This window comes from Mandrillus leucophaeus, unplaced genomic scaffold (assembly GCF_000951045.1).
Source record: "Mandrillus leucophaeus isolate KB7577 unplaced genomic scaffold, Mleu.le_1.0 Scaffold390, whole genome shotgun sequence".
In the NCBI taxonomy this organism is placed as follows: Eukaryota; Metazoa; Chordata; class Mammalia; order Primates; family Cercopithecidae; genus Mandrillus; species Mandrillus leucophaeus.
In genome coordinates, this window is record NW_012104143.1 from 1,585,234 (window position 1) to 1,610,131 (window position 24,898).

Genomic DNA, 24,898 nt, shown 5'->3' on the forward strand with positions numbered 1-24,898 from the left:
GGTGGATAACAGAATGGGAGATGGATAAGAGAATGAACACATGGATAGGATGGAGGATGAATGAGTGAAGGATGGACTGGATGGATGGATGGGAAAAAAAATAAATGAATGAAAGGATTAGTGAATTGATGGATGAATAGGGAAGAAGAAATGAGAGATGGATAGATGAATGGATGGATGCATGGAATGGGATGGAAGAATGAGAGATGGAGGGATGGGATTGAGGAGGGATGATGGATGGATGGATGGATGGATGGATGGATGGGTGGGTGCGTGGGTGGATGGGGGAATGGGGTGGAAAAAAGGATAAGAGATGGATGGATGGATGGATGGATGGACGGACAGACAGATGGATGGGATGCAGTGGAAGAAAGGACAAGAGATGATGGAGAGGTGTAAACAGAAGGATGAGGAAAGATGGAGGAACTGAAGGAAGGGTGGGGAGAAAGATGGGAGAGAGACATCGGGATAAGGGGATGATAGGGAAGAACGCAGATGGAAGACTGGATGGACTGATGGGTGGATATATAGAAAGGTAGACAGATGGAAAGATAGAGAGATGGAAGGTGGACCTTTACACAATGAGGGATGGACAGACAGATCTCGGGTACAGTGGAAACACCTCCCCAATAAATGCCCAGGAGCCCTCTGGTCAGAGCAGGCCTTTCCTCCCAACCCCGGGCAGGTGGGCATCGTTGGCAGGACAGGGGCCGGGAAGTCCTCCCTGGCCAGTGGGCTGCTGCGGCTCCAGGAGGCAGCTGAGGGCGGGATCTGGATCGACGGGGTCCCCATTGCCCACGTGGGGCTGCACACACTGCGCTCCAGGATCAGCATCATCCCCCAGGTGAGGATGGTGGAAGGGTGGGCAAAGGTGGGAGGCATGGTGGGGCCCTGCTCTGACCCACCGCCCCTCCCCCGCAGGACCCCATCCTGTTCCCTGGCTCTCTACGGATGAACCTTGACCTGCTGCAGGAGCACTCGGACGAGGCTATCTGGGCAGCCCTGGAGACTGTGCAGCTCAAAGCCTTGGTGGCCAGCCTGCCCGGCCAGCTGCAGTACAAGTGTGCCGACCGAGGCGAGGACCTGAGGTATGGTCATCCCACTGTAGCCAGAACCTGCAGGCGGGAGAGGAAGGGACGGCAGTGCCTTCCCCAGTAGGATTATCACTGTGTTAATAACCACGTGTCTTATCTGCAATTTCAAGCTCTGACACAGTCTCTGAATACTAAGATTTCCCCCCCTAAATTAAATTAGCCTTCTATATTTATTTGGTGGCAAAACCCAACCTCAACTGACACAGGGCTACTGATAGCCTTTATTACTCTTGCTCAGTATTTATTTTGCTATGAAAATATTGTTTGATAGTGGGTGGTAACCCCACCACTCACTGGGGCTATAAGTAACATAGGAATTTTTTTTTTTTTTTTTTGTAAATGTGAAGTGTGGGCTGGGTGCAGTGACTCATGCCTGTAATCCCAGCACTTTGGGAGGCTGAGGGAGGAGGATTTCTTGAGTCCAAGAGTTCGAGACTAGTCTGGGCAACATAGCAAGAGCTTATCTCTATGGAACACAGTATTAGCCGGGTATGGTGGTACGCGCCTGTAGTCCTAGTTACTCGGGAGGCTGAGGTGGGAGGAAAACTTGAGCCAGGGAGGCGAAGGTTGCAGTGAGCCGATATTGCGCCTCTGCACTCCAGCCTGGGCTCCATCTCAACAACAACAAAAAGTTGTGTGGAAAAATACACACAAAATTTACTATCTCAAATTTTTTTTTTTTTTTTTTTTTTTTGAGACAGGGTCTGGCTCTGTCATCCAGGCTGGAGTGCAGTGGTGAGGTCTCAGCTCCCTGCAACCTCCACCTCCCAGGCTCAAGCGTTCCTCCCACCTCAGCCTCCCGAGTAGCTGGGATTACAGGTGTGAGCCGCCACGGCCAGCTCATCTTTTTATTTTTTGTAGAGACAGGGTTTCACCATGTTGCCCAGGCTGCACTTGAACTTGCATAGGCCTCCCAAAGTGTTGGGATTACAGGTGTGAGCTGCCACGCTGGGCCCATCTCACTCATTTTTCAGTGTATAGTGTTAGGTACATTCACACTGTTACGTAACAAAACTAAAACTCTGTTCCCATGCAACCCTAACCGTCCTTGTCCCCCTCCCCCAGCCCCTGGTCACCAGCATTCTCCTTTCTGTCTCTATGAGTGTGACTACTCTAGACCCTACATAGAAGCAGAACCACAGTATCTGTCCTTTTGTGACTGGCTTATTTCACATAGCATGATGTCCTCAAGGTTCATCCGCATTGTAGCATGTGTCAGATTCTCTACCTTTTTAAGGCTGGATAACTTTCCACTCCATGGATAGACCACGTTTTGCTTATCCATTTATCTGCCAGTAGATATCCAGGCTGTTTCCACCTCTTGGCCATTTTGAATAATGCCACTATGAACATAGGTGTACAGGTACATGCCTTTTAAAAAAACAAGGTAGCCGGGCATGGTGGCTCACACCTGTAATCCCAGCACTATGGGAAGCCGAGGCAGGTGGGTCACCTGAGGTCAGGAGTTTGAGACCAGCCTGACCAATATGGTGAAGCCCTGTCTCTACTAAAAATACAAAAATTAGCCAGGTGTGGTGGTGCATGCCTGTAATCCCAGGTACTAGGGAGGCTGAGACACCGAGAATTGCTTGAACCGGGGAGGCAGAAATTGCAGTGAGCTGAGATGATGCTACAGAAGTCCAGCTTGGGTGACAGAGCAAGACCCTGTCTCAAAACCCCCCAAAAAACAAAACCAAACCAAGGTGTTCTGGGTTTATAAACCCCTCTGACCCTGAGGGTGTCAGAAGTGCTTGTGGTAGCAAATAATTTCAAGCACTAGAAAAGCAGCATTCCTTGGTGGGTTAGAGTATACACAGCTGACAGACTGCCTGGGCTCAAATCCAGGCCCCCCCAGCTGTAGGATCTTGGGCAACTTACTTATCTCCTGTGCCTCAGTTTCCTCATCTGTAAAGTGGGAGTAATAGCACCTACCTACCTTGCAAGGATTGAATTATATGCACAAAGTTGTTGAAACAGTAGCAGGCATAGAGGAAACAGTAAATACTCATTTTAGTCCTGAGTCACACTCCTGATAACGTCATTTCACAGAGTTGGAATTGGAGGCCTGGGGCTTGCCTGGGGTCACACAGCTTACAAGTAGTGAGGTCCGGACAAAACCCAGGCACTCTAATGCCTGCATAACCATAGTAGGTTCTAATCATCTAAAGGGACGCTGTTTCATGGAAGGGCTTACGGTGCCAGACAGACATGCTGGGGCCCCAGGGACCACTTCCCACCTGAGTCAGGGGCTCACCGGCCTCACGACCTGGAATCTCAACTTCTCCACCTGTAATGAGAGGGTGCTACTTCGTGCCCAGGGCTTACTCTGTGACAACCCCACACACTTTTATGTGCCGTGTCTTCACAATTCAATGAGGACGGATCCATTAGGAGCGCAGACTCTGGGGTCAGAGGACTTGGGTTCAAATTATGGACCCACCTGGAGACCCGCCTTGAGACCTTGGTCAAGCCACTGAGCTTCTGTGTATCTGTGTTCTCCTCCCTCCAAGAGGAGAACAATAATATCTACTTTGTGGACATTATGAGGATTGAGTCAATATATTAGCCCTTAGAATGTGTTTGGCACAAGGTGAAGACATAGAACTCGAAACAGCCATAAAACAGGCCAGGCGTGGTAGATCATGCCTGGAATCCCACCCAGGTGTTGTACACTCTGCATTTAAGGCCCACTCAACACCAGCCTTGAATGTCTTAGGAAGACTGTACATTTGATTCTTGAAGCAGTGGGGAGTCATTGTAGGTTCGTTTGCAAGGGCATGACTGAAGTCAAAGCTGTGCTTTCGCTGATGAAGGAAATGTAAATTAGTACTGTCACTATGGAAAACAGTATGAGGATTTCTCAAAAAACCTAGAAACAGAACTACTAGGGAGCAGTGGCTCACGCCTGTAATCCCAGCACTTTGGGAGACCAAGGTGGGTGGATCACCTGAGGTCAGGAGTTTGAGACCAGCCAGACCAACATGGTGAAACCCCATCTCTACTTAAAAAATACAAAAAATTAGCCGGGTATGGTGGCGCATGACTGTAATTCCAGCTACTTGGGAGGCTGAGGCAGAAAAATCGCTTGAACCGGGAGGTGGAGGTTGCAGTGAGCTGAGATCATGCCGTTAAACGCCAGCCTGGGTGACAGAGCAAGACTCTATCTTAAAAAAAATAAAAAGAAAAAAAGAAAAAAGAAAAGAAAAGAAAAAAAAGATATAGCCATAAACAGAAAAAAGAAAGTAGCCATTTCACAGGTGGGAATCTGAGGCACAAAAGGTTTGAATGACCTGCCTACAGTCAGCCTGCTCAAAGACGGCAGGAAGGGGCCGCAGACCCCATGTGTGGGGAAGCCTGAACACAGGACCTCGCTCCTGCACTGTTTCAGGGACCTGTTTCTGGGCACACCTACACATGCCCAGGAACACACATCCCACCTAATTGTCCCAATCGTTCCCAGCGTGGGCCAGAAACAGCTTCTGTGTCTGGCACGTGCCCTTCTCCGGAAGACCCAGATCCTCATCCTGGACGAGGCTACGGCCGCCGTGGACCCGGGCACGGAGCTGCAGATGCAGGCCACGCTCGGGAGCTGGTTTGCACAGTGCACTGTGCTGCTCATCGCGCACCGCCTGCGCTCCGTGATGGACTGTGCCCGGTAAGGCCCCCGCCCCGGCCGGCCCTCACTGCAGCCCTGCAGCGGTGGGGGAAGTGAGCGGAGGCAGTCCCGGTTAGAGCTGGAAGGGCCCTGAATGGGGCCAGAGTGGCAGCGATGCCCGGGAACACATGCCAAGCGGGAAGGCTGCCCAAGGACATGCGCCCAGCACACGCCTCCAACCCAGCTGTGAGGGCCAGGGAGCTGCACGGAAAGCAGGACTTCTATGGAGAAAACCTCAGTGCAGACACACTGGGCTCTCACAGCTGCCGAGAGCCTGGGCTGGTGTCCAAAGAGCCTCTTTGTCTCCTTCTCCCTCACAGGGTTCTGGTCATGGACAAGGGGCAGGTGGCAGAGAGCGGCAGTCCGGCCCAGCTGCTGGCCCAGAAGGGCCTGTTTTACAGGCTGGCCCAGGAGTCAGGCCTGGTCTGACCCAAGACCCTCACCTGTACCCCCGTCGGGCCAGCCCGCAGAGCCTGCAGTGCTGGAGATGGAAGTGACCCGGTGTCACTGATAACTCCACGCGACGTTCAGTCTAGACCCGTGTTTGCTCTCTGGTCTGGGAGGAAAATGGCAGAGAAAGTGGCGGATTATCACGGAGCATCAGAGCCGGAAGGACCCAGCAATACACAGGTCTGCCCGGGAAGGGCCCATCTTGCCCTGTCCACCCTGCAGCCCACGTCAACAGTGACTCTCAGCCCCACTGTACCCTGGACTCACGTCGGGGACTCAAGCACATGCCCAGGCTCCCCGCTAGACCCTTAAATCAGAATCCCTGGGACGGGGGACTGCCATGCTGTGTGTACTTTTTGGAAATTAACACTTTTATTTTGGGATAATCCCAGACTCACATGCAGTTAAAGAAACAATAATATAGATTTGTGTACTTGCTACCCCGTTTCTCCCAATGGTAACATCTTACAAAACTCTAGTATAGAGCATCACGGCCAGGGCATTGACATTGACACAACAATCTTGCTCGATTTCCCGTTTTACTTGTACTCGTGTGTGTGTGTATTTTGTCCCGTGCAGTTTTATCACACATGCAGGCTCATGAATCCACACTATGGTGAGGATACGGAATAGCCACCACCATTTTCTGACCACACCTCGGCCTCCCAAAGTGCTGGGATTACAGGCATGAGCCACCGTGCCCAGCCTCCTCACACCTGTTTCTGAAAGTGGTCAGACTATTAATGCTGGACTCACCAAACCAGCTTCAGGCACCAGAAAAGAGAAACGAAGTCTAAAGTAGCTCACCTTAAGGCCACACATAGATCGCTGGGAAGGGCGGCGTGAGACATCAGATACCCCCCTTGATCCTAACTTTATGCTCGCCAGGGAGTCTCAGCAGCAAGAATAACACAACACATGGATACGTGTTCGTGGAAGCAGAGAAGGCAATCCCCCAGGCTTTCTGAACCTTACTGACATGTGCGGCCAGACAGTGCTGTGCTGTGGGGACATGTCCTGCACATCGTAGGACACTCAGCAGCGGCCCTGGCCTCTTCTTCACTAGATGCCAGTAACATCCTCCCTCTACCACCACCAGACTTGTGACAAAGTATCTTCAGACACTGCCATACGTCCCCAGAGGGGTCAAACCACCTGGTTGGGCCGGGCGCGGTGGCTCATGTCTGTAATCCCAGCGCTTTGGGAGGCTGAGGCAGGTGAATCACTTGAGGTCAGGAGTTCCAAACCAGCCTGGCCAACATGGTGAAACCCTGGCTCTACCAAACATACAAAAATTAGCCAGGCGTGGTGGTGGGCGCCTATAATCCCAGCTATTCCAGAGGCTGAGGCGGGAGAATTGCCTGAACCCAGGCAGAGAAGGTTGCAATGAGCCGAGATCACACCACTGCACTCCAGCCTGGGTGACAGAGCGAGACTGTTCGTAAAAACCCCAAACAAAAAGACCCACTTGGTTGAAAATCCCCGGTCTAACCTGCCCCGCTGCCATCCATCATCCACAGATACTCGGGCAGTGGCTTTGCCAGTGTCAAGGGTGACGGGACAAGGACGCCACATTTTCTTAAGGACACAGAGCCAGCTCTGCCTATCAGGTCATGGGACTTTCTGATGCCCATCCTGACAGACAGTTTTGTGATGCCCCTTTTGGCCTGGAGTAAACTAAATCTAGATCTAACTGCAGCTTCTACCACCTTCAATGTGAGGCAGGGAGTCCGCAGTGTTCACCTGCCCCTAGTCATGCCTGCAGCGCGGTGGACCCACTACCTATGGCTAGCTCCATTTCACAGGTGAGGAAACTGAGGCTCAAGGGCTTGACATGACTTGCCAAGGTGACCCAGTAAGGATAGAGTGGGGATCTACTTCTGGGTCTAATACCAAAGTCACTGCACAGGGCACCTTTGTCCTTTAGAGAATGGAAGGGCAGATGCAGCCCGTCTTTTCTCTGCCTGGAGCTGAGCCACCTGACTGCCTTGCAGAGTGACCCCAGGCAAGGGCTGTCACATGGACATTTGGCAAACCCAGCCTGGGATGACCCAGGGCCACCAGATCCCCTTTCCTAGGCTGCGTGCCAGGGAGCAGAGGGTGGGCCACAGGCGGCCGGCACGTGGGAACCAGCACCTGCCAGCCTGCTAATGAGGCTGCTGTCGGGCCCATACCACGGCAGCCTGGAGACATGCCAGCAGGGATGCCCAGGCCATTAATACCCCTGCCATGGGCTCCTGCCAGCAGGGCCTGGCTGGTGGGTGGAACATGAATTCCATCCAGCACGGCTGCGGACCTCCTCTCTGGTCAGTGCCTGCGCCCGGTAGACTCTCTAAAACTCACCACTGTGCATCTCACCACTGCAAACACGTAACTACATGTACCTGACACTGCTCTAAATGCCCGCCAGCCACACACTCATTCAGTGGACCAGAGGAGGAAGCCGCCTCACTGGGCCCCTTACTGGAAAACTTGGATGAGGAAGGTACTACCATCAGGCCCTTTTGACAGATGAGAAAACAGAATGAGTGGTGTCTCTGCCCGAGCAGTCTGGCTTCAGAGCCCATGTCCTCACCATCAGGCTACCTTGCCTCTTTTCCTTAAAAAAAAATTTTTTTTTTTTTAAGACAGAGTTTCACTCACTGTCTCCTAGGCTGGAGTGCAGGGGCACGATCTTGACTCACTGCAACCTCCACCTCCCAGTTCAAGCAATTCTTGTGCCTCAGCCTCCCAAGCAGATGGAATTTTACAGGCACTTGCCAGCATACCTGGCTAATTTTTGTATTTTTAGTAGAGACAGAATTTCACTATGTTGGCCAGGCTGGTCTCGAACTCCTGACCTCAGGTGATCCACCTGCCTCGGCCTCTCAAAGTGCTGGGATTATAGGCGTGAGTCACTGCGCCCAGCCAATGCATGTTTTCATAAGGTCACTATAGTCACCGGGTTGAGGACACTGTGATTCCGTGTGTGTGTGTGTCGCTGGGGGCAAAAGCCTGGAGACCACAGTGGAAGCTGTTACAGGGATGCAGGGAGAAGGTGGGGTGGCTGGGACCAGCGGGGTGGCAATGGGAGGATGGGGAGTGGACAGATTCTGGGTGTTTGGCAGAAAATCAAACAAATTTGCTGTAGGATCTGATGGCGGGTATGAGGACAGATGAACAGGTCAACACTGGGAAGCACCAGCCCCCTCCTTAGACCTCTCTGGCCCGCGGGACCCCTTCCAATGTGGAGAGTTCTACAGTGAGCCCAGGGCCAGCACGTAGTAGGTACAAAACACAGCTTCCTTCCACAGCACTTCCACTCACCTGGATGAGGAGTTATGCCTCCCTCTGCCTCCTCTTCATCAAGGGGATTAAACTTGTACCCAGCCCCGGATTCCCCCTGAGCACGCAGCTGCCCCACCCCAAGACACAGGCACAGGTGCATACCACGTGGCGCTCTCAGGGACAGCTTAGGATCTGACCTGGGACTTCAATACTTAGGGTCAGGCTTTGAGATCTAAACATTTCTCACATCTACATTAAGATTCCCGCCGGTAGAGCCAACTAATTTTTTGAAATGGAGCCTCAGCTCGCTCCGTCACCCAGGCTGGAGTGCACTGGCATGATTTCAGCTCACTGCAGCCTTTACCTCCCAGGTTTAAGCAATTCTGTCAGGCTCCCCAGTAGCTGGGACTACAGGCGTATGCCACCATGCCCAATTAATTTTTGTGTTTTTAGTAGAGACTATGTTGTTTCATATGTTGAAACATGTTGTTCAGGCTGGCCTTGAACTACTGACCTCAGGCAATCCACCCGCCTCAGCCTCCCTAAGTGCTGGGATTACAGGCGTGAGCCACTGCGCCCAGCCTCAACTACTTCTAATTTAACAAAAACAGTTTTTATGTGCACGGAGTTCCACTAGGTTGCCTAGGCTGGTTTTGATCTCTTGGCCTCAGGCAGGTTGGTTTTGAACTCAACCTCTCAAAGTGCTGGGATTACAGGCATGAGCCACCGTATCTGGCCAATACTGCTAATTCTAATAGTCACAACGTCACCAGATTTTCACTGGGCACCTTCACACTCCGTGGTTCCTAATGCAAGCCAGTGACTTCATTCCGATGTGAGCCACCATGCCCGGCCGATACTAACTACTCTAATGGTTATGACCTTACTGGCTTTTCACTAGGCAACTTCATGCTCCGCAGTCCCTAACGCAAGCCAACAGTTTAAATGGGGCAAGAGTCACTGCACCCAGACGCTACTACTCATTCGAATGGTCACCACCTCGCCGGCTCTTCTCTGAGCATCTCTGTACACCACAGTCCCTAGGGCAAGCCAGCAATTTCAATCAGGGGACAGGAAGGCTTGAGGGAACAATGGCAGTGCTAGAATGTTCCATCTGCTCATGTACTTGGTGCATGGTTTTAAGTGTGGCAGAAATGGTGTGCTCCCCAAATACAGACATTCCTTACAGCCCAGACGCACTCAGTTCAAAGTTAGAAACCAAACACTCTAGTCTGACTACTCCGCTGTCCCAAACTCGGGAACCACATGAGATAGGAAAGGGAGAAATACTTCTCTTCCACAGGCACCCCTCCATTTCCCAGCTCCCGCAGTGGCTGGGTTGGGGCCATGTGACTCGTTTTGGCCAACGGGCTGTGAGTGGGATTAACTGCGTCAGTTCTGGTTTCAGACAGGGAAGAGTGGGTGAGAGTCGTCCACTCTCCCTTCTCCCGCTGTGGGGACCTGGAAGCCAGCCCTTGGGAGGTCATGTGATAAAACCAGGACAGCCTGGATCACTTGTCACAGGGAAGTCAGCTACCCTAGAGAGGCAGTTGACCCTCATTAAGAACTGCATGAGCAAGAAATAAAGCCTTGCGATCATTTCCCAAGATTTTATGGTGAATTTGTTACTGCAGCACAGCCTTGCCTCTCTGGACTAACATAAAGGGATTTTCAGGCCAGGTGCCTGAATCCCAGCACTTTGGGAGGCTCAGGCAGGAGAATGCCTTGAGCTCAAGAGTTTAAGAACAACCTGGGTAACATAGCAAGACCCTGTCTCTATAAAAAATTTAAAAAATTAGCTGGGCTTGGTGGCACATGCCTGAGGCCGAGGCAGGAAGACTGCTTGAGCCCAGGAGTTTGAGGCTGCAGTGAGCTAGGACTGTGCCACTGCACACCAGCCTGGGCAACAGAGTGAGACCCTGTCTCTAGGGGGGGGAAAAAAAAAGGCAGGGGGAGGGCAGGATTTTCAAGGATCATTCTGGCCAAATGTGATTTCTGCCTCGCCTGTGTCTTAGAACTTGACCGAGGCTACCAGTACCACACACATCGCTGCTCACAGGGTACGTACGATTAGCCTCATCTTACAGACAAAGCAAGTGAGGCACAGAGGCTGAGTGACTTTCCCAGGGTCACCATAACAGCGAATGACAAGAGCAGGACTCAAGCCAGGATCTGTCTGACCCCAAAGCCGGGACTCTGTCCACCTTGCGGCTGTCCCGCCTTCCCACTAAACCCCATCCGACTAGTGATGTCCAGGACTTGCCCTTCCTGGCAACAGCTCCCACTAGAGGCAACTTGTCAAAAGCAAAGAACAGCAACAGGAGGATGCCAGATCCTGACCGTGCAGGAGATGGCTGGAACCCTCGCTGAGGCCCCAAAGGAAAGGGAACTACTGTTTAGAAAGAAATAAAATATATAGATATATATATTTTTTTTACTGCAAATGTTCACATTTCCAGTTTAAGTCATTACAAAAGGATCCCCCAAAACTTGGTTTATCTAATGCGAAAGAATGGTATAACTTACAAAAAATAAATATATGTGTTTTCACCTAAAAGAAAGATGCTCTCTGGGTTTGAAGTCGGCGATGTAATTCTTAGCAAGTATGAGTCCTGGGGCAGCCGTCAGCTCTGGCTGCTTTCTGGATTTCACTTTGGGCTCCAACGGAGACACATTAAAGAACAGGCTTTAAACGATGCTGCTTCTCCGTTTTCTTCCAGGAATACAGAGACCAAAACGATCAAACACAGGGCGAGCTCCTCACTATTTCCTGGGAATGTGACTTCTCAGCCCAACACTTCTCTTCCCAAGAAGTTCAAGTTTTGAGACAGTTTTTCTCCCTGGAACAGTACTTAAAGAAAAAAAAAATCACTGATATTCAAAGATGGGTTCTTTTCGTGTCCTGGAAGAGCATCAATAACTAAACGTCAAGTTCTCCACAATGCTGCCCCGCTGGGGGACTAACCGGATGCCAAGGGAGAGAATTAAAGTCTAAAAAAAAGGAAAAGACTCAAGGGGACGTTTTTTGGTACCCATTGGTAATACTTGGGAGGTACTTCGTGTTCTTTACTTTGAAAGCTTCATAACCATGAGCAGGTACCATGAGAGGGAAAGCAAAGAGGCGGTAAGAAAAAAGAAGAAAAGCAATCAACACTGTAAGCAACCAACAGTGCTTCGGGCAAGGCCCCTAACACGTTTTCTGCTAGGACTGGTCAGCAGCCGTCCAGCTGGCTGCTCACTCTCCAACTCTATTTCTAGTCAATGTCAAATTCCCATGAGGCCATCTCCTTAATATTACCCCCCATCGATCATGGTGGGAACAGTAATAACGGCGTTGATTGTTCTTACAATGTTGAACAAAAGAAAAAAGCAAGGGAAAGCCTGGAGTGGGGGTGAGTGGGGAGGGGAACCCCAGGTGGAACGTTGGCCCTACGAGACAATCCCCTGGCCCTGCAGTTCCAGGTCCAGGTTATCTGTTAGTCCAACCAGGTCCCTTCCAGGAGGACAGGCTTGGGAGTGCAGAGGCTGCCTCTGGCCTGAAGCAAGAACTGGCAGAGCTGGCGCTGGGATGCTGGTTCCCAGCTTCTGAGTACCTGGAAGACCAGATGTTGGCAAGAGGACCATGCAGGGCCCCAGGACACTGCCAAGGGGAGGGAATGATTTTCTCCAGGCCCCTCAACCTCAAAACTGTAGCCCCAAGGAAATGAAGCATTCCGGGTGGACCCAGACAAGGATGTTAGAGGTGATGGGAGCCACAGGCATCTCAAAGACTTGCAGTCCATAGACTTCGGCTGGAGAGATCCGAGGCAGCCGGCTGGATTTGGTCACTAGGATCTTCTATACAACCAATTCCTTCAGAAGTCTGGCTGCCAAAACTCGTCCGCGGGAAGCACCAGGAACACACTTGCATTCCTGGGGGCAGGAGGCTGTGTGTGTGTCTCAGGGCACCAGGGGCAAGGGCGAGCATGTTTTGGGCAGCTCGCCTCTCTGTGTCTGTCCCGTGTCTTCACGGCCAGTTCCAGGCAGGGGACTGGATGGCGGTGGCTGCTGCTTTGAGTACGTTTTGGTTGTCTGGGTTTGGTTTTGATTTTTTGGTTTCAGTGTGGGAGGCTTGGTTTCCCAGGGGTACTGACTCCTGCCTGGGCGCTGGCATGTAGGCCCTGCAGTTCTGACCAGATAGGCCAGCTGTGCGGCTCACACCAGGCCGGCGTCTTTGGCCATGTTGTAGAAGAGACCTCTCTGCTGCAGGAGGTCCGACGGGGCGCCGTACTCCTGGATTTCTCCTTTGTCCAAGACGATCACCCTGTAGCAGGAGGGGATACAGACATCAGAGGAAGGAGAGGGGTGAGCACCTCGTGCCCCTGCGACAAGTGACCTGGGCAAGTTACTGCTTTGGGTCAGGTCCCTAACACTTTCTGCTAGCACTGGTCAGCAGCCTTCCAGCTGGTTGCTCACCCTCCATCTCTATTTCTAGTCAATGTCAAATTCCCATGAGGCCACCTCCTTAATATCTACCCCACATCAATCATGGTGGGAACAGTATTAACAGTGTTGACTGTTCACATTCACTGTTCCATTACATTCAGAGTAAAATAAAAAGATCTTACCATAGTCTACAATAAGGATTGGCAACATTTTTCTGAAAAAGGCCAGACAGCAAATACTTCAGGCTCTGCAGGCCATATGGTTTCTGTTACAACTATGCATCTCTGCTGTATTTATAGTGTGAAAGCTGCCAGAGACAACAGGAAAATGAACAGATGTGGCTGTGTGCCAATAAAACTTTATTCATAAAAACAGGCCAGGGGCCAGATCTACGGCCTGTGGGCCATAGTTGGCTGACCCCTAATATTTTAGGTCCTGTAAGATTTGACACTGCCCACTTCTGTCCTCATTTCTATGTCCTATATTTCAAAAGCACCAACTCAGTATCTGTCACTTAGTAGGTGGTACTCAGTGAACTAGAAACATCATGTCAGCTGGGTGCAGAGACTCACGCCTATAATCCCAGCACTTTGGAAGGCTGAGGCAGGAGGATCGCTTGGGGCCACAGTGAGCTGTGATCCCAACACTGCACTCCAGCCTGGGCGACAGGGTGAGACGCTATCTCAAAAATAAATAAATAAAATGGAAACTCATGTCACCCCCCTGCTTAAAACTTTCCAATGGCTTTACAGGGCTCTTAGAGTAAGTTCCAAGCTTCTCACCGTGCTTACATGCTGCTCTAAGATCTAGCCCCTGCCCTACGTTTCTGGCCTCATCTCCTAGCCCTGTCCCCTCAATTCCAGCCTCTAGGTACAACGGCCTCCTCATGCTAGCCTTCAAATTCATTAAGCACATTCATTCAGTTTTACATTCGGCTGTACCGGCTGCCTAGAATATTCTTCCTTTAGATCAAAGGTTGGCAAACTGTGGCTTGCAGGCCAAATCTGACCCCCTGCCTGTTTTTATGAATAAAGTTTTACTGGAACACAGCCATGCTCATTCATTTGTGCACTATGACTGCGCTCACAAGGCAACACTGGAGTCAAGTGGCCGAGAGGCCATGTGGCCCGCAAAGCTGAAACTACCCCAGCCCTTAAGAACAAGGTTGCAGATCGCTGTCCCAGATCTTCTCACAGCTGACTCCCTTTCATTGTTCAGGTCTCAGCTAAAATGTCACCTCCTCAGAGGTGACTCAAGCAAAACTCAAAACCCCCCAAGATCCTGGTACTACGGCTGCATCGTGACTTCTGTGATCCCCGGCACTGATGCCTGCGGAGGCAGCTTTCTCCACACAAAATGCTAAAATTTCTATTTTATGACTGTGTTGGTATAAATAGAAACAAGGTTGGATTACATTCTTTTTTTTCTTTTTTGAGACGGAGTCTCACTCTGTCGCCCAGGCTGGAGTGCTGTGGCACAATCTCAGCTCACTGCAACCTCCACCTTCCAGGTTCAAGCAATTCTCCTTCCTCAGCATCCCAAGTACCTGGGATTATAGGCACGTACCACCTCACTCGGTTAATTTTTGTATTTTTAATGGTGACAGGGTCTCACCATGTTGGCCAGACTGGTCTCAAACTGTCGACCTCAGGTGATCTGCCCGCCTCGGCCTCCCAAAGTGCTGGGATTACAGGCGTGAGCCATCGCACCTGGCCTGCTTCTTTTTAAAAAATAAAACCTTTTTTGTGGGCCCCAGGCACTGGGCCTGCAGTGCTCGATGTAAACAATGGCCTGCCTGGCACCTGCTATCCCGTCTCCTCGGCAAGCGTCCTTCCCAGCACTTGCTGCCCTCTGGAATCCTGTTGGTTTGTTGCTCTGTCTATTTTGTCTCCTCTATCTAATAAGCTACTTGGTCCTAGAGGCAGGGACCTTGTCTGATAGCAGCCTACAGAGTCCCCAGCGTCTGGGAACATGGCAGGTGCGCTATGCCGATACAACGACAGAATGAATGACTGGATGATGTCAGAAATACCTGGTACCACTGGGCACAGTGGTTCATGCCTGTAATCCCAGCACTTTGGGAGGCTGAAGCAGGCAGATCGCCTGAGGTCAGGAGTTCAAGACCAGCCTGGCCAACATGGCGAAACCCTGTCACTACTAAAAATACAAAAATTAGACAGGCGTGCTGGCACATGCCTGTAGTCCCAGCTATTCAGGAGGCTGAGGCAGGAGAACTGCTTGAACCCCAGAGGTGGAGGTTGCAGTGAGCCAAGATCGCGCCACCGTACTCCAGCCTGGGAGACGGAGTGAGATTCTGTCTCAAAAAAAAAAAAAAAGAAATACCTGGTACCATCCAGGATGAAGAGAGGATCCACCCACTGGGGCTGTCACTAGGGATAAGGACAGTGTTGAATGAATGAATGAATGAGCCAGTGAGTAAGGCAAACTCTCAAAGCCTAGAGGCCACTGTGCCAGGGGCATCACCTTGTGTAGTCCATGATGGTGTTGAGCCGGTGGGCGATGGTGAGGACGGTACAGTCCTCAAACTGTGTCCGGATGGTGGACTGGATGAGGTCGTCCGTTTCCAGGTCCACAGCTGCCGTGGCCTCATCCAACACAAGGATCTTCGTCTTCCTCAGCAGGGCCCGGGCCAGGCACACAAGCTGGCGCTGCCCAACACTTGACCGAAAGAAAAACACGAGGAGACAGTGTTAGATCAAACCACCCCTGACTCCAAACCTAGGCCCAGGCTGGGAGATGTGAAAGGAGACACTCGATGTTGCTCGACCAGGAAACCACGTCCACTCCCAACATCTGTGTCTGCAGCAGACATCACTAATCAATCAGAGCACATCTCCTATTCAGCAAGATGTAGGTTCAGAATCATCCTCAAAACAGTGGCTCACACCTACAATCCCAGCACTTTGGGAGGCCGAGGTGGCAGGATAGCCTGAAGCCAGGAATTTGAGACCAGCCTGGGCAACAAAGCAAGACCCCCATGTCTCCTAAAAACAAAAATAAACAAATAAGCTGGGTGTAGTGGCATGCTCCTGTAGTCCCAGTTACTCGGGAGACTGAGGCAGGATTGTTCGAGTCCAGAAGTAAGAGGCTGAGATCAATCCACTGTACTCCAGCCTAGGCAAGAAAAAAAAAGTCGGGCACAGTGGCTCACACCTATAATCCCAGCACATTGTGAGGCTAAGGCGGGCGGATCACTTAACACCAGGAGTTTGAGACAGCCTGGCCAATGTGGTGGTACTCCATCTCACTAAAAATGCAAAAATTAACTGGGCGTGGTGGCAGGCACCTGTCATCCCAGCTACTTGAGAGGCAGAGGCAGGACAACTGCTTGAGCGTGGGGGCGGAGGTTGTACCACTGCACTCCAGCCTGGGTGACACAGTGAGACTCCCTGTCTCAGAAAAAAAAAAAAAAAAAAAAAGAGCTAATATCCATGCATCCCTATCCACCTGTGGGGCCATGACAGGTGGCTCTGGACTCAGACATGTACCTTGCTTTGGCCAATGGGACACTGGCAAACATAACACCAGCCAAAAGAATACTGTGAGATGCACATGGGTGCTTCCACGCTCTTGTGCCCCTGCCATGGCCATGACATGCCAAACTGGTCTGCTGGAGAATGAGGGATGCGCCGAGTATACCCTTCTTGCCCCACCTGAGGCCAACAGCCAGCTGACCCCCAGACATGCATGTGAGCCCAGCCAAGATCAGCAGAGTCACCCAGCTGACTGCCCTCGTTTGGGAGCAATGATCATTGCTTTATACTCCAACGTGACTGAGGCTTTATGGTTGGTTGTCATGGAGACGGATAACAGAACCAGAAGCAGGCACTAACAAACACCACCAGAGCGGGACCCCAGAGGTTCCGCTGGTGTGCCAGGCATTAATGCTTCAGTCGCCAGGTCATGGACAGAGCTCCAGGATCCTGGTAGCAGGACCAGGACAGCTGGGGTAGTGCATGGGGACTTGAGGGCTCAGAGCAGTGCCAGTGACCAGCTGGTACAGAAGCCTTTTCAGAGCTTAACAACTGACAGCCACTCTCAACTGCGTGGAGCTGGTGGGAAATGTACTGGCCATCCTGGTTATTCTACCTCATGGTACAAACAGCCTGGATTAAGACCCATTTCACAGATAACAGAAACTGAGGCTCCAAGAGGTGAAGGGACAAATGGTTTATCTACGGCACAATTGGGATTCAAATATAGGTCTGACACAGACCTGGACAGAATCTTCAAACACCCCTACCGAGGTGGCACCTAGGACACCTTATCTGGTGTCTCCCCGTTCACCCCCGCCTACCTGAGGTTCTCCCCGCCTTCTGCACACTCGTGGTCCAGCTTGTCGGGAAGGGCTGACACGAACCCCTTCAGGTGGGCCAGCTCCAGGGACGTCCAGACTTCTTCGTCCGAGTACTGGCTGAACGGGTCCAGGTTCATGCGGAGGGAACCCGAAAACAACACAGGGTCCTGTTCAGAGAGAAGAGAGTGGACAGCACGTGATGCCTATGTCACGCTGACATGCATGGAGACGAGGTGAGGCCGAAGGACTTCTGGCCAGGACTGCTGAAGGTGGGCTGTCAGAGCTCCTTGGAATCACTATTTCTGCAGATGCTAATAATGGAGAAAAAGGCCAGGCGCAGTGGTTCACACCTGTAATCCCAGCACTTTGGGAGGCTGAGGCAAGCGGATCAGTTGAGGTCAGGAGTTCGAGACCAGCCTGACCAACAGGGCAAAACCCTGTCTCTACTAAAAATACAAAAATCAGCTGGGCATGGTAGCGCACACCTGCAGTCCCAGCTACTCGGGAGGCTGAGGCAAGAGAGTCACTTGAACTTGGGAGACGGAGTTTACAGTGAGCCAAGATCATGCCACTGCACTCCAGCCTGGGTGACAGAGCGAGACTCTGTCTCAAAAAAAAAAAAAAAAATTCCTTAATGATGGAAAAATTTAAAAAGTCTGGAAAATCCGAGTTTGGCAGAATAAAAGATTTCCTTTCCACATAACTTCCTACAGCCTTCAATATGGCAAGTGGGTTGAGAACCTCCCAAAATGAGATACAGCACAGGTGATTCCTAACATAAAGTCCCGTGGATTCTCCCGTCCTCCAACTCCAAAAGAGAATCTTGTAAGAAACATTAGGGAAGATTACACTAAAAGGCAACATATTAAGAAATCCACCTGCAGGGATTGGTCTAGAAAATCCTTATTTCAGCCAGGCATGTTGGCTCATCCCAGCACTATGGGAGGCCGAGGCAGGCAGATCACTTGAGGTCAGGAGATTGAGACCAGCCTAGGTAACACGGTAAAACCCCGTCTCTACCAAAAATACAAAAACTAGCCAGGCATGGTGGTATGCACCTGTAATCCCAGCTACTTGGGAGGCTGAGGCGGGAGAATCGCTTGAACCCAGGAGGTGGAGGTTGCAGTAAGCTGAGATCATGCCACAGAACTGGGTGACACAGTGAGACTCTGTCTCAATTAAAAAAAAAAAAAAAAAAAAGAAAATCCTTATTTCTCACCAAATACTGCATGTTCTGACTTATAAGTGGGAGCTAAACTCTGGGTATTCATGGATGTAAAGATGGAAATGATAGACACCGGAGCCTCCAAAACTGGGGACAGATGGAGGAGGGTAATGGTTGAGAAACTCTCTCTCAGGTACTTTATTCAATATTTGGGTGATGAGATCCGCAGAAGCCCAAGCGTCAGCATCACACAATATACCCATGTAACAAGCCTGCAGGTGCACCCCGTGAATCTAAAATTAAAAAGTCTTATTTCTTGTCCAGCTCGTGGAAGGGTTAGAGATTCTCAGTCTGACTCTGGAGCAGAGAGAGAAGATGGTGCCTTTTTGGATTTTTCTAGATGCTCCAAAACTACCCCTTGTGGGGACGGGAAGTTGCGGCTGATAGTTAATTCCCACATTGTTAATCGTATGCTAACAGGAAATTCAGGGAAACAGTGGCATAGCCTAACTTCAATAAAAACAACGAAGGCCAGGCACAGTGGCTCACGCCTGTAATCCCAGCACTTTCAGAGGTCAAGGTGGGTGGATCGTTGGAGCCCAGGAATTTAAGAGCAGCCTGGTCAACAAGGTGAAACCACATCTCCACAAAAAATACAAAAAAAAACGTAGCTGGGTGTAGTGGCGTGTGCCTGTAGTCCCAGCTACTGAGGAGGCTGGGATGGGAGAATTGCTTGAGCCTGGGAGACGGAGGTTGCCGTGAGCTGAGATTGCGCCAGTGCACTCCAGCCTGGACAACAGAGCGAGACCCTGTTTCAGAAAAAACAAAACCAAACCAAAAAACGACAAAGTAGGGCCAAATGTATGTTTGCTCCCAAAATATGCATACATCACTGTTAGTGCCATCACAGGGCTTGCCAGCCCTGGCTCACCGCCTGGGCCGCACCCAGACCCCACCTGGGGGATGATGGTGATCTTGAAACGGAGGTCATGCAGGCCGATCCTGGCGATGTTGATGCCATCGATGATGATCTCTCCTTCGGCAGACTCGTTGATCCGAAATAAGCCCAGCGTCAGGGATGACTTCCCAGCTCCCGTCCGTCCCACGATGCCGACCTGCAGGACAGAAGGATGCAGGTGTGGTGGGAATGCTGGCATCTGGACTTGTCCCTGACCCACAGTGCCCTCATCTCAGCCCCACCTCGGGCATCAGTCATCCCGTCGACCCAACTCCACAGCCCTCTCCCTCGCCTGCTGCCCAGAGACACTCCTTTAAGGGTGCTTCGGTCGAAGGTCAAGAAGGACTCTCTTCCCTTTGCCAGGCTCCCGAAAGGAATTACTCAGCTTTTTATAAGTTACTAGAGACCTCAAAAAGATACAGAAGAGGCAGAAGGAATTTCCAACAAAGCCCTATTTGTTTCAACGCAAGTTAACTATTAAGTAATAATCAGGCATTTCCTCATTTCCCCACGCTGTTTTCCACACCTCTGATGGTGAGTTTCCCATCATGAGCTGTTGAAATATCTGCAAGATTCAGGCAGACCTTCTGGCCCTTTGCTATGACCTGGTCTCCGTGCATCCTCTCTTGAAGGAACTAGGTTCTCTGGCCAATGGTCAATGCTGACGCTGCTGATCTCCAGTTCTCCCTGTCCCGCTGGGCTCCTGAGAGGCGGGCTTCCTCTACCCTCCTACAGGGGCGTCACAGAGCAGCATGCGTGCAAAAATTCTCATGACGTGAGATAAGTCATAAAGACTCAATAAGGGCTGGGCGTGCTGGCTCGTGCCTATAGTCCCAGCACTTTGGGAGGCCGATGCGGGTGGATCACAGAAGGTCAGGAGTTCGAGACCAGCCTGGCCAACATGGTGAAACCCCATCTCTACTAAAAGTACAAAAATTAGCTGGGTATGGTGGCGGGCACCTGTAGTCCCAGATACTCAGGAGACTGAGGCAGGAGAATCACTTGAACCTGGGCGACGGAGGTTGCAGTGAGCCGAGATAGCACCACTGGACTCCAGCCTGGGTGACAGAGTGAGATCCTGTCTCAAAATAAAACAAAATAAAAAAAAAACAAAGACAGCAAGAACATCACCCACTCTGCTCTTCTCGGTAACTCAGACAGAAATTATCTGCTGGGAACAGAATGTTCTGAGCTTTGTGGGAGGGACGTAAGAACAGTTCAACAAGTCCCTATGTTCAGAGGTGAAAGCAGCCTTCCTCCCCAGCAAACGGCCAGGAATACTCTCAGACCGATTCCAGACGACAGCCTAAGGGTCTCGCTCAGGTCAAGGAACCTCTTCCAAGAAAAGCTCAGAACCAAGAGAAGGCTCCAAAAATCTGACGAGTTCTCACTTCCCTTAAGCCATCCCCTAGAAGGGATGGTGACCCCTTATTCTAGAGATCACAGATTCTGATGTCTTGGAGGGGCCAAGTAGGCACTGAATGGGACAGGGAGGGACTGGGGTGAACCAGGAGGCTCACAGGCTGTCTATAAAGAGCCAGGCCCAATGTTGCCAGATGTTCTCATCTTCCAAAAAGAGCAGAAAATAAATTTTTACATTGTTCCAGATTTTTTAGTATTTGCAGCTTATTCAAATTTATTCCAGGCTGGGCGCGGTGGCTCACACCTGTAATCCCAGCACTTGGGGAGGCCGAGGCGGGTGGATCACTTGAGGTCAGGAGTTGAAGACCAGCCTGGCCAACGTGACAAAACCCCGTCTCTACTAATAATACAAAAATCAGCCAGGCGTGGCAGCATAGGCTTGTAATCCCAGCTACTCGGGAGGCTGAGACAGGAGAATCACTTGAACCCGGGAGGCAGAAGTTGCAGTGAGCCAAGACTGGGCCCCTGCACTGTGGCCTGGGCAACAGAGTAAGACTCTATCTTAAAAAACAAACAAACAAACAAAATTCTTCCAGGGGCCAGGAATGGTGGCTGATTCCTATAATCCCAGCACTTTGGGAAGCTGAGGCGGGCAGATCGGTCGAGCTCACGAGTTCCAGACCAGCCTGGGCAACACAGTAAGATCCCCATCTCTACAAAAAAATACAAAACTAGCCAGGCGTAACGGCACACATCTGCAGTCCCAACCACTCGCAGTCCCCCGACTTGGGAGGCCGTGGTTGCAGTGGGCTGAGATCACACCACTGCACTCTAGCCTGGGCGACAGAGCGAGACCCTGTCTCAAAAAAAAAAAAAAAAAAAATCTTCCAAAACGTATCTGTGGGGCTCATTTGCTCTTTGGGCTGTCAGTTCACCTAAAAGCCTTCACTTCTACAAGTTGGATGCGCTCTGAACAGCTTTTACTGCGACGCTCCACTCGCATCCCCTGGAAAAGCCATTCAAGCGGAGGTGTGGAGCCGTGAGTGACTGCGGAGACGCCACAGCTTGATTCATCGGCCTGGTGGCACCCTGTGCCCGACTGGGAATGGGTGGAGGAATGGGGCCATGTGTACCCACCTTTTCTCCCCCATTGATGGTGACATTGATGTGCCTGAGAACGAAGTCCAGGTCCTCTCGGTACCGCAGGCAGTAGTTCCGGAATTCCACTCGGCCCACCTGGGGCCAGTTGCTGGGCGGAGCCGTCTCCTGGATTTGCCAAGGCGCCTTCGATCGCGGCAGAGGGAGATAGTAAGGAATTCCCAGTCCATCCTGGAAAGCCGTGACTCCCCCGACCTCCCCTCTCACTCACTCTGCTGCCAAAGGTGGCCTCCCAGGCCTCAGCACTGGCGGGTTGCCCTTCCTGGAATGTTCTTTCCCAAAAGACCCCCTGGCATCCTGTGGATCTCTGGTCGATGCAGAGCACCCTCCCAGCCCTGTGTCCCTCTGTCCCCTCCCGCGCTGCCTTTTTCTTCAGGGCACTCCCTGTCCCCAGCCCTCTCGGGGCTCGTACGCTTGAGTGTACACTGTCTCCGACGCCCACTGCACCAGCCACTCCATGAGGACAGGCTCTAATTGTTCACTGCTGTATCCCAGGGCTCAGAGTACATAGTAGGTGTTCAATAAATACGAACATAAACAAGAAGAGTGACACAGCTGCTGACACAGAAAGTGAATCAGTGGTAGAAGGCACAGAAACTGAAGGGACATAATCATCGTTCAGTAGGACAGAGACACCCTTCTGTAATGCTGGCATCTCTCTGTGATACATAATGGCTGACTGGACCACAGCAGTTCATTTTTGTCTGCCAGAATTAACCTGATGTTCATGTTCACCTTTCTCTTAAAATAGTTGAACAACTGACTTCTACAGATATTGCTTTTTTTTTTTTTTTTTTTTTTTTTGAGATGGCGTCTCGTTCTGTCTCCCAGGCTGGAGTGCAATGGCATGATCTCAGCTCACTGCAACCTCTGCCTCCCAGGTTCAAACGATTCTCCTGCTTCAGCCTCCTGAGTAGCTGGGACTACAGGCGCCCGCCACCACACCCAGCTAATTTATGTATATTTGGTAGAGACATGATTTCACCATGTTGGCCAGGCTGGTCTCTAACTCCCGACCCCAGGTGATCCGCCCACCTCCACCTCCCAAAGTGCTGGGATTACAGGAATGAGCCACCATGCCCGGTCACACACAATGTTCTTAATATGAACATGATAGGTAAACTTTAAAAGAATTTTTCTGATAAAATAGAAATGTTGCCCCCAGATTCTTTTAACGTCAAGGAAATGGATAACAGCTTGTCAGAGACTTCCTATGGAAGAAAGAATTTTTTAGATAGCTATCATTAGGTTGGATAAGGTAATAGATATTTTTCAAAAGAGCAAGTAGAGGTATATCTTATCCGTATCTTTAGGCTGATGTAGAATTTTAAGGTTTAGACAACAGGGTGACATTTTACGCACAGACTGGCTCTAGGTATTTGTGGAGCACAATACAGAGATTTTAAAAAGTGATTTTGTAAAATCTACACTATGGTCTCTGTTTCTCTAAAGTAAATGTTTGTGATTTGCTCCTCACACCGCAGTGAGTAAAAAAGAAACAAGAGGGAGGCCGAGGCGGGCGGATCACAAGGTCAGGAGATCGAGACCATCCTGGCTAACTCGGTGAAACCCCGTCTCTACTAGAAATACAAAAAATTAGCCGGGCGTACTGGCGGGCACCTGTAGTCCCAGCTGCTCAGGAGGCTGAGGCAGGAGAATGGTGGGAACCCGGGAGGCGGAGCTTGCAGTGAGCTGAGATCGCGCCACTGCACTCCAGCCTGGGCGACAGAGCGGGACTCCGTCTCAAAAAAAAGAAACAAGAACACAATAACATAAATATTGATGTTATGTTTCAATGTTGGGTAAATTTTTTTAGATGCCAATAAAGCTTATTTTTTGATACAATTTTTTAAAATAAATATTTATAAACAAACGGAGTCAATAAAATGAGTGGTCTTCTCTAGACAGGCATGAGAATGACAGTGAGTGACCCTGGCTGCCCCCCCGGCAGGAAGGCAAGGATAAAAGCAGCAGCTGTATCACAGTGCCCCATCCAGTCCTCACAGCAATCCCATGTGGGGGATCCTTTTACTATTCCCCGTTTACACACAAGAAGACTCAGGCACAGAGAAGGGCAGTGACTTGCCCAGGGACACACCACCCTCCTTCTGAAAAGTAGTTCAGTTCACCATTTCCTGCGGCCCACAGCGGGATGTGGCCTGGGCCCAGTTCATTGGTTTTAGCCTCGGGGTGTGCACATTCCTCCAGGGCACACACAGGTGCTGAACCAGGCTGCAGAGCATATGGCCAAGCTCAGGGGCACAGCAGAGAGCACATCACAAGAAAACGCCAGGTACCTGTTAGGCACGACACGCAGCCCTTTTGTGGATGTGCTATAAAATAACGGCGTGGCCAGGCGTGGTGGCTCACACCTGTAATCCCAGCACTTAGGGAGGCTGAGGCGGGCAGATCACTTGAGGTCAGGGGTTTGAGACCAGCCTGACCAACACGGTGAAACCCTGGCTCTACTAAAAATACACAAATTAGCTGGGCCTGATGGGTGGGAGCCTGTAATCTCAGCTACTCGGGAGGCTGAGGCAGGAGGATAACTAGAACCTGGGAGGCAGAGGTTGCAGTGAGCCAAAGTGCTGGGATTACAGGCCTGAGCCACTGCGCGCCGCCAAAAAGTGTTACTGAGCACTTTCAATGCAACTAATGCAAGTTGCTCTGCTCAGCACTTGAGACCCATGCTCTCATCTGGGCCTCACAGCAGCCCTTAGAGGCAGTGACTATTATTAAACGCAGATGCAAAGGTGCCTCATGGTTAAAGAAAAGGTGTCACAGGATAACAGGTAGATCTCACTTACGTTAAAAGAAAAAGAAACAAGCAAACAAACGTGTGGGGGTATGTGGGAATCCACACCGGAAAGTTCTGGGGGAAATGCACCTGAATGCTAATGGAGCCTTTCTCTGGGAAGGAAAGGAACCGGGCAAACAGGAACAAACTTTCTTTCTTTTCTTTTTTTTTTTTTTTTTTTTTTATGGAGTCTCGCTCTGTCGCCCAAGCTGGAGTGCAGTGGCGCGATCCTGGCTCACTGCAAGCTCC

At 50.9% G+C, this 24,898-nt stretch overlaps 2 protein-coding genes across 2 annotated transcripts in view; one reads left to right on the forward strand and one right to left on the reverse strand.

Moving 5' to 3' along the window:
• The window catches only part of ABCC6 (ATP-binding cassette, sub-family C (CFTR/MRP), member 6), a 79,767-nt gene extending 74,020 nt beyond the window's left edge, over positions 1-5,747 (forward strand). Inside the window, exons 28-31 of the mRNA XM_011991182.1 lie at positions 686-844; positions 922-1,088; positions 4,555-4,749; positions 5,070-5,747. Coding sequence (XP_011846572.1) covers positions 686-844; positions 922-1,088; positions 4,555-4,749; positions 5,070-5,178 — 630 coding nt within the window. The 3' untranslated portion in view covers positions 5,179-5,747. The remainder of the gene's footprint in view (positions 1-685; positions 845-921; positions 1,089-4,554; positions 4,750-5,069) is intronic.
• Positions 5,748-15,218: 9,471 nt separating this feature from the next.
• The window catches only part of ABCC1 (ATP-binding cassette, sub-family C (CFTR/MRP), member 1), a 125,970-nt gene continuing 116,290 nt past the window's right edge, over positions 15,219-24,898 (reverse strand). Inside the window, exons 24-27 of the mRNA XM_011991183.1 lie at positions 21,832-21,978; positions 19,331-19,489; positions 17,210-17,376; positions 15,219-15,570 (exon numbers count right to left, since the gene is read on the reverse strand). Of these exons, the coding sequence (XP_011846573.1) occupies positions 15,372-15,570; positions 17,210-17,376; positions 19,331-19,489; positions 21,832-21,978 (672 nt within the window). The 3' untranslated portion in view covers positions 15,219-15,371. The remainder of the gene's footprint in view (positions 15,571-17,209; positions 17,377-19,330; positions 19,490-21,831; positions 21,979-24,898) is intronic.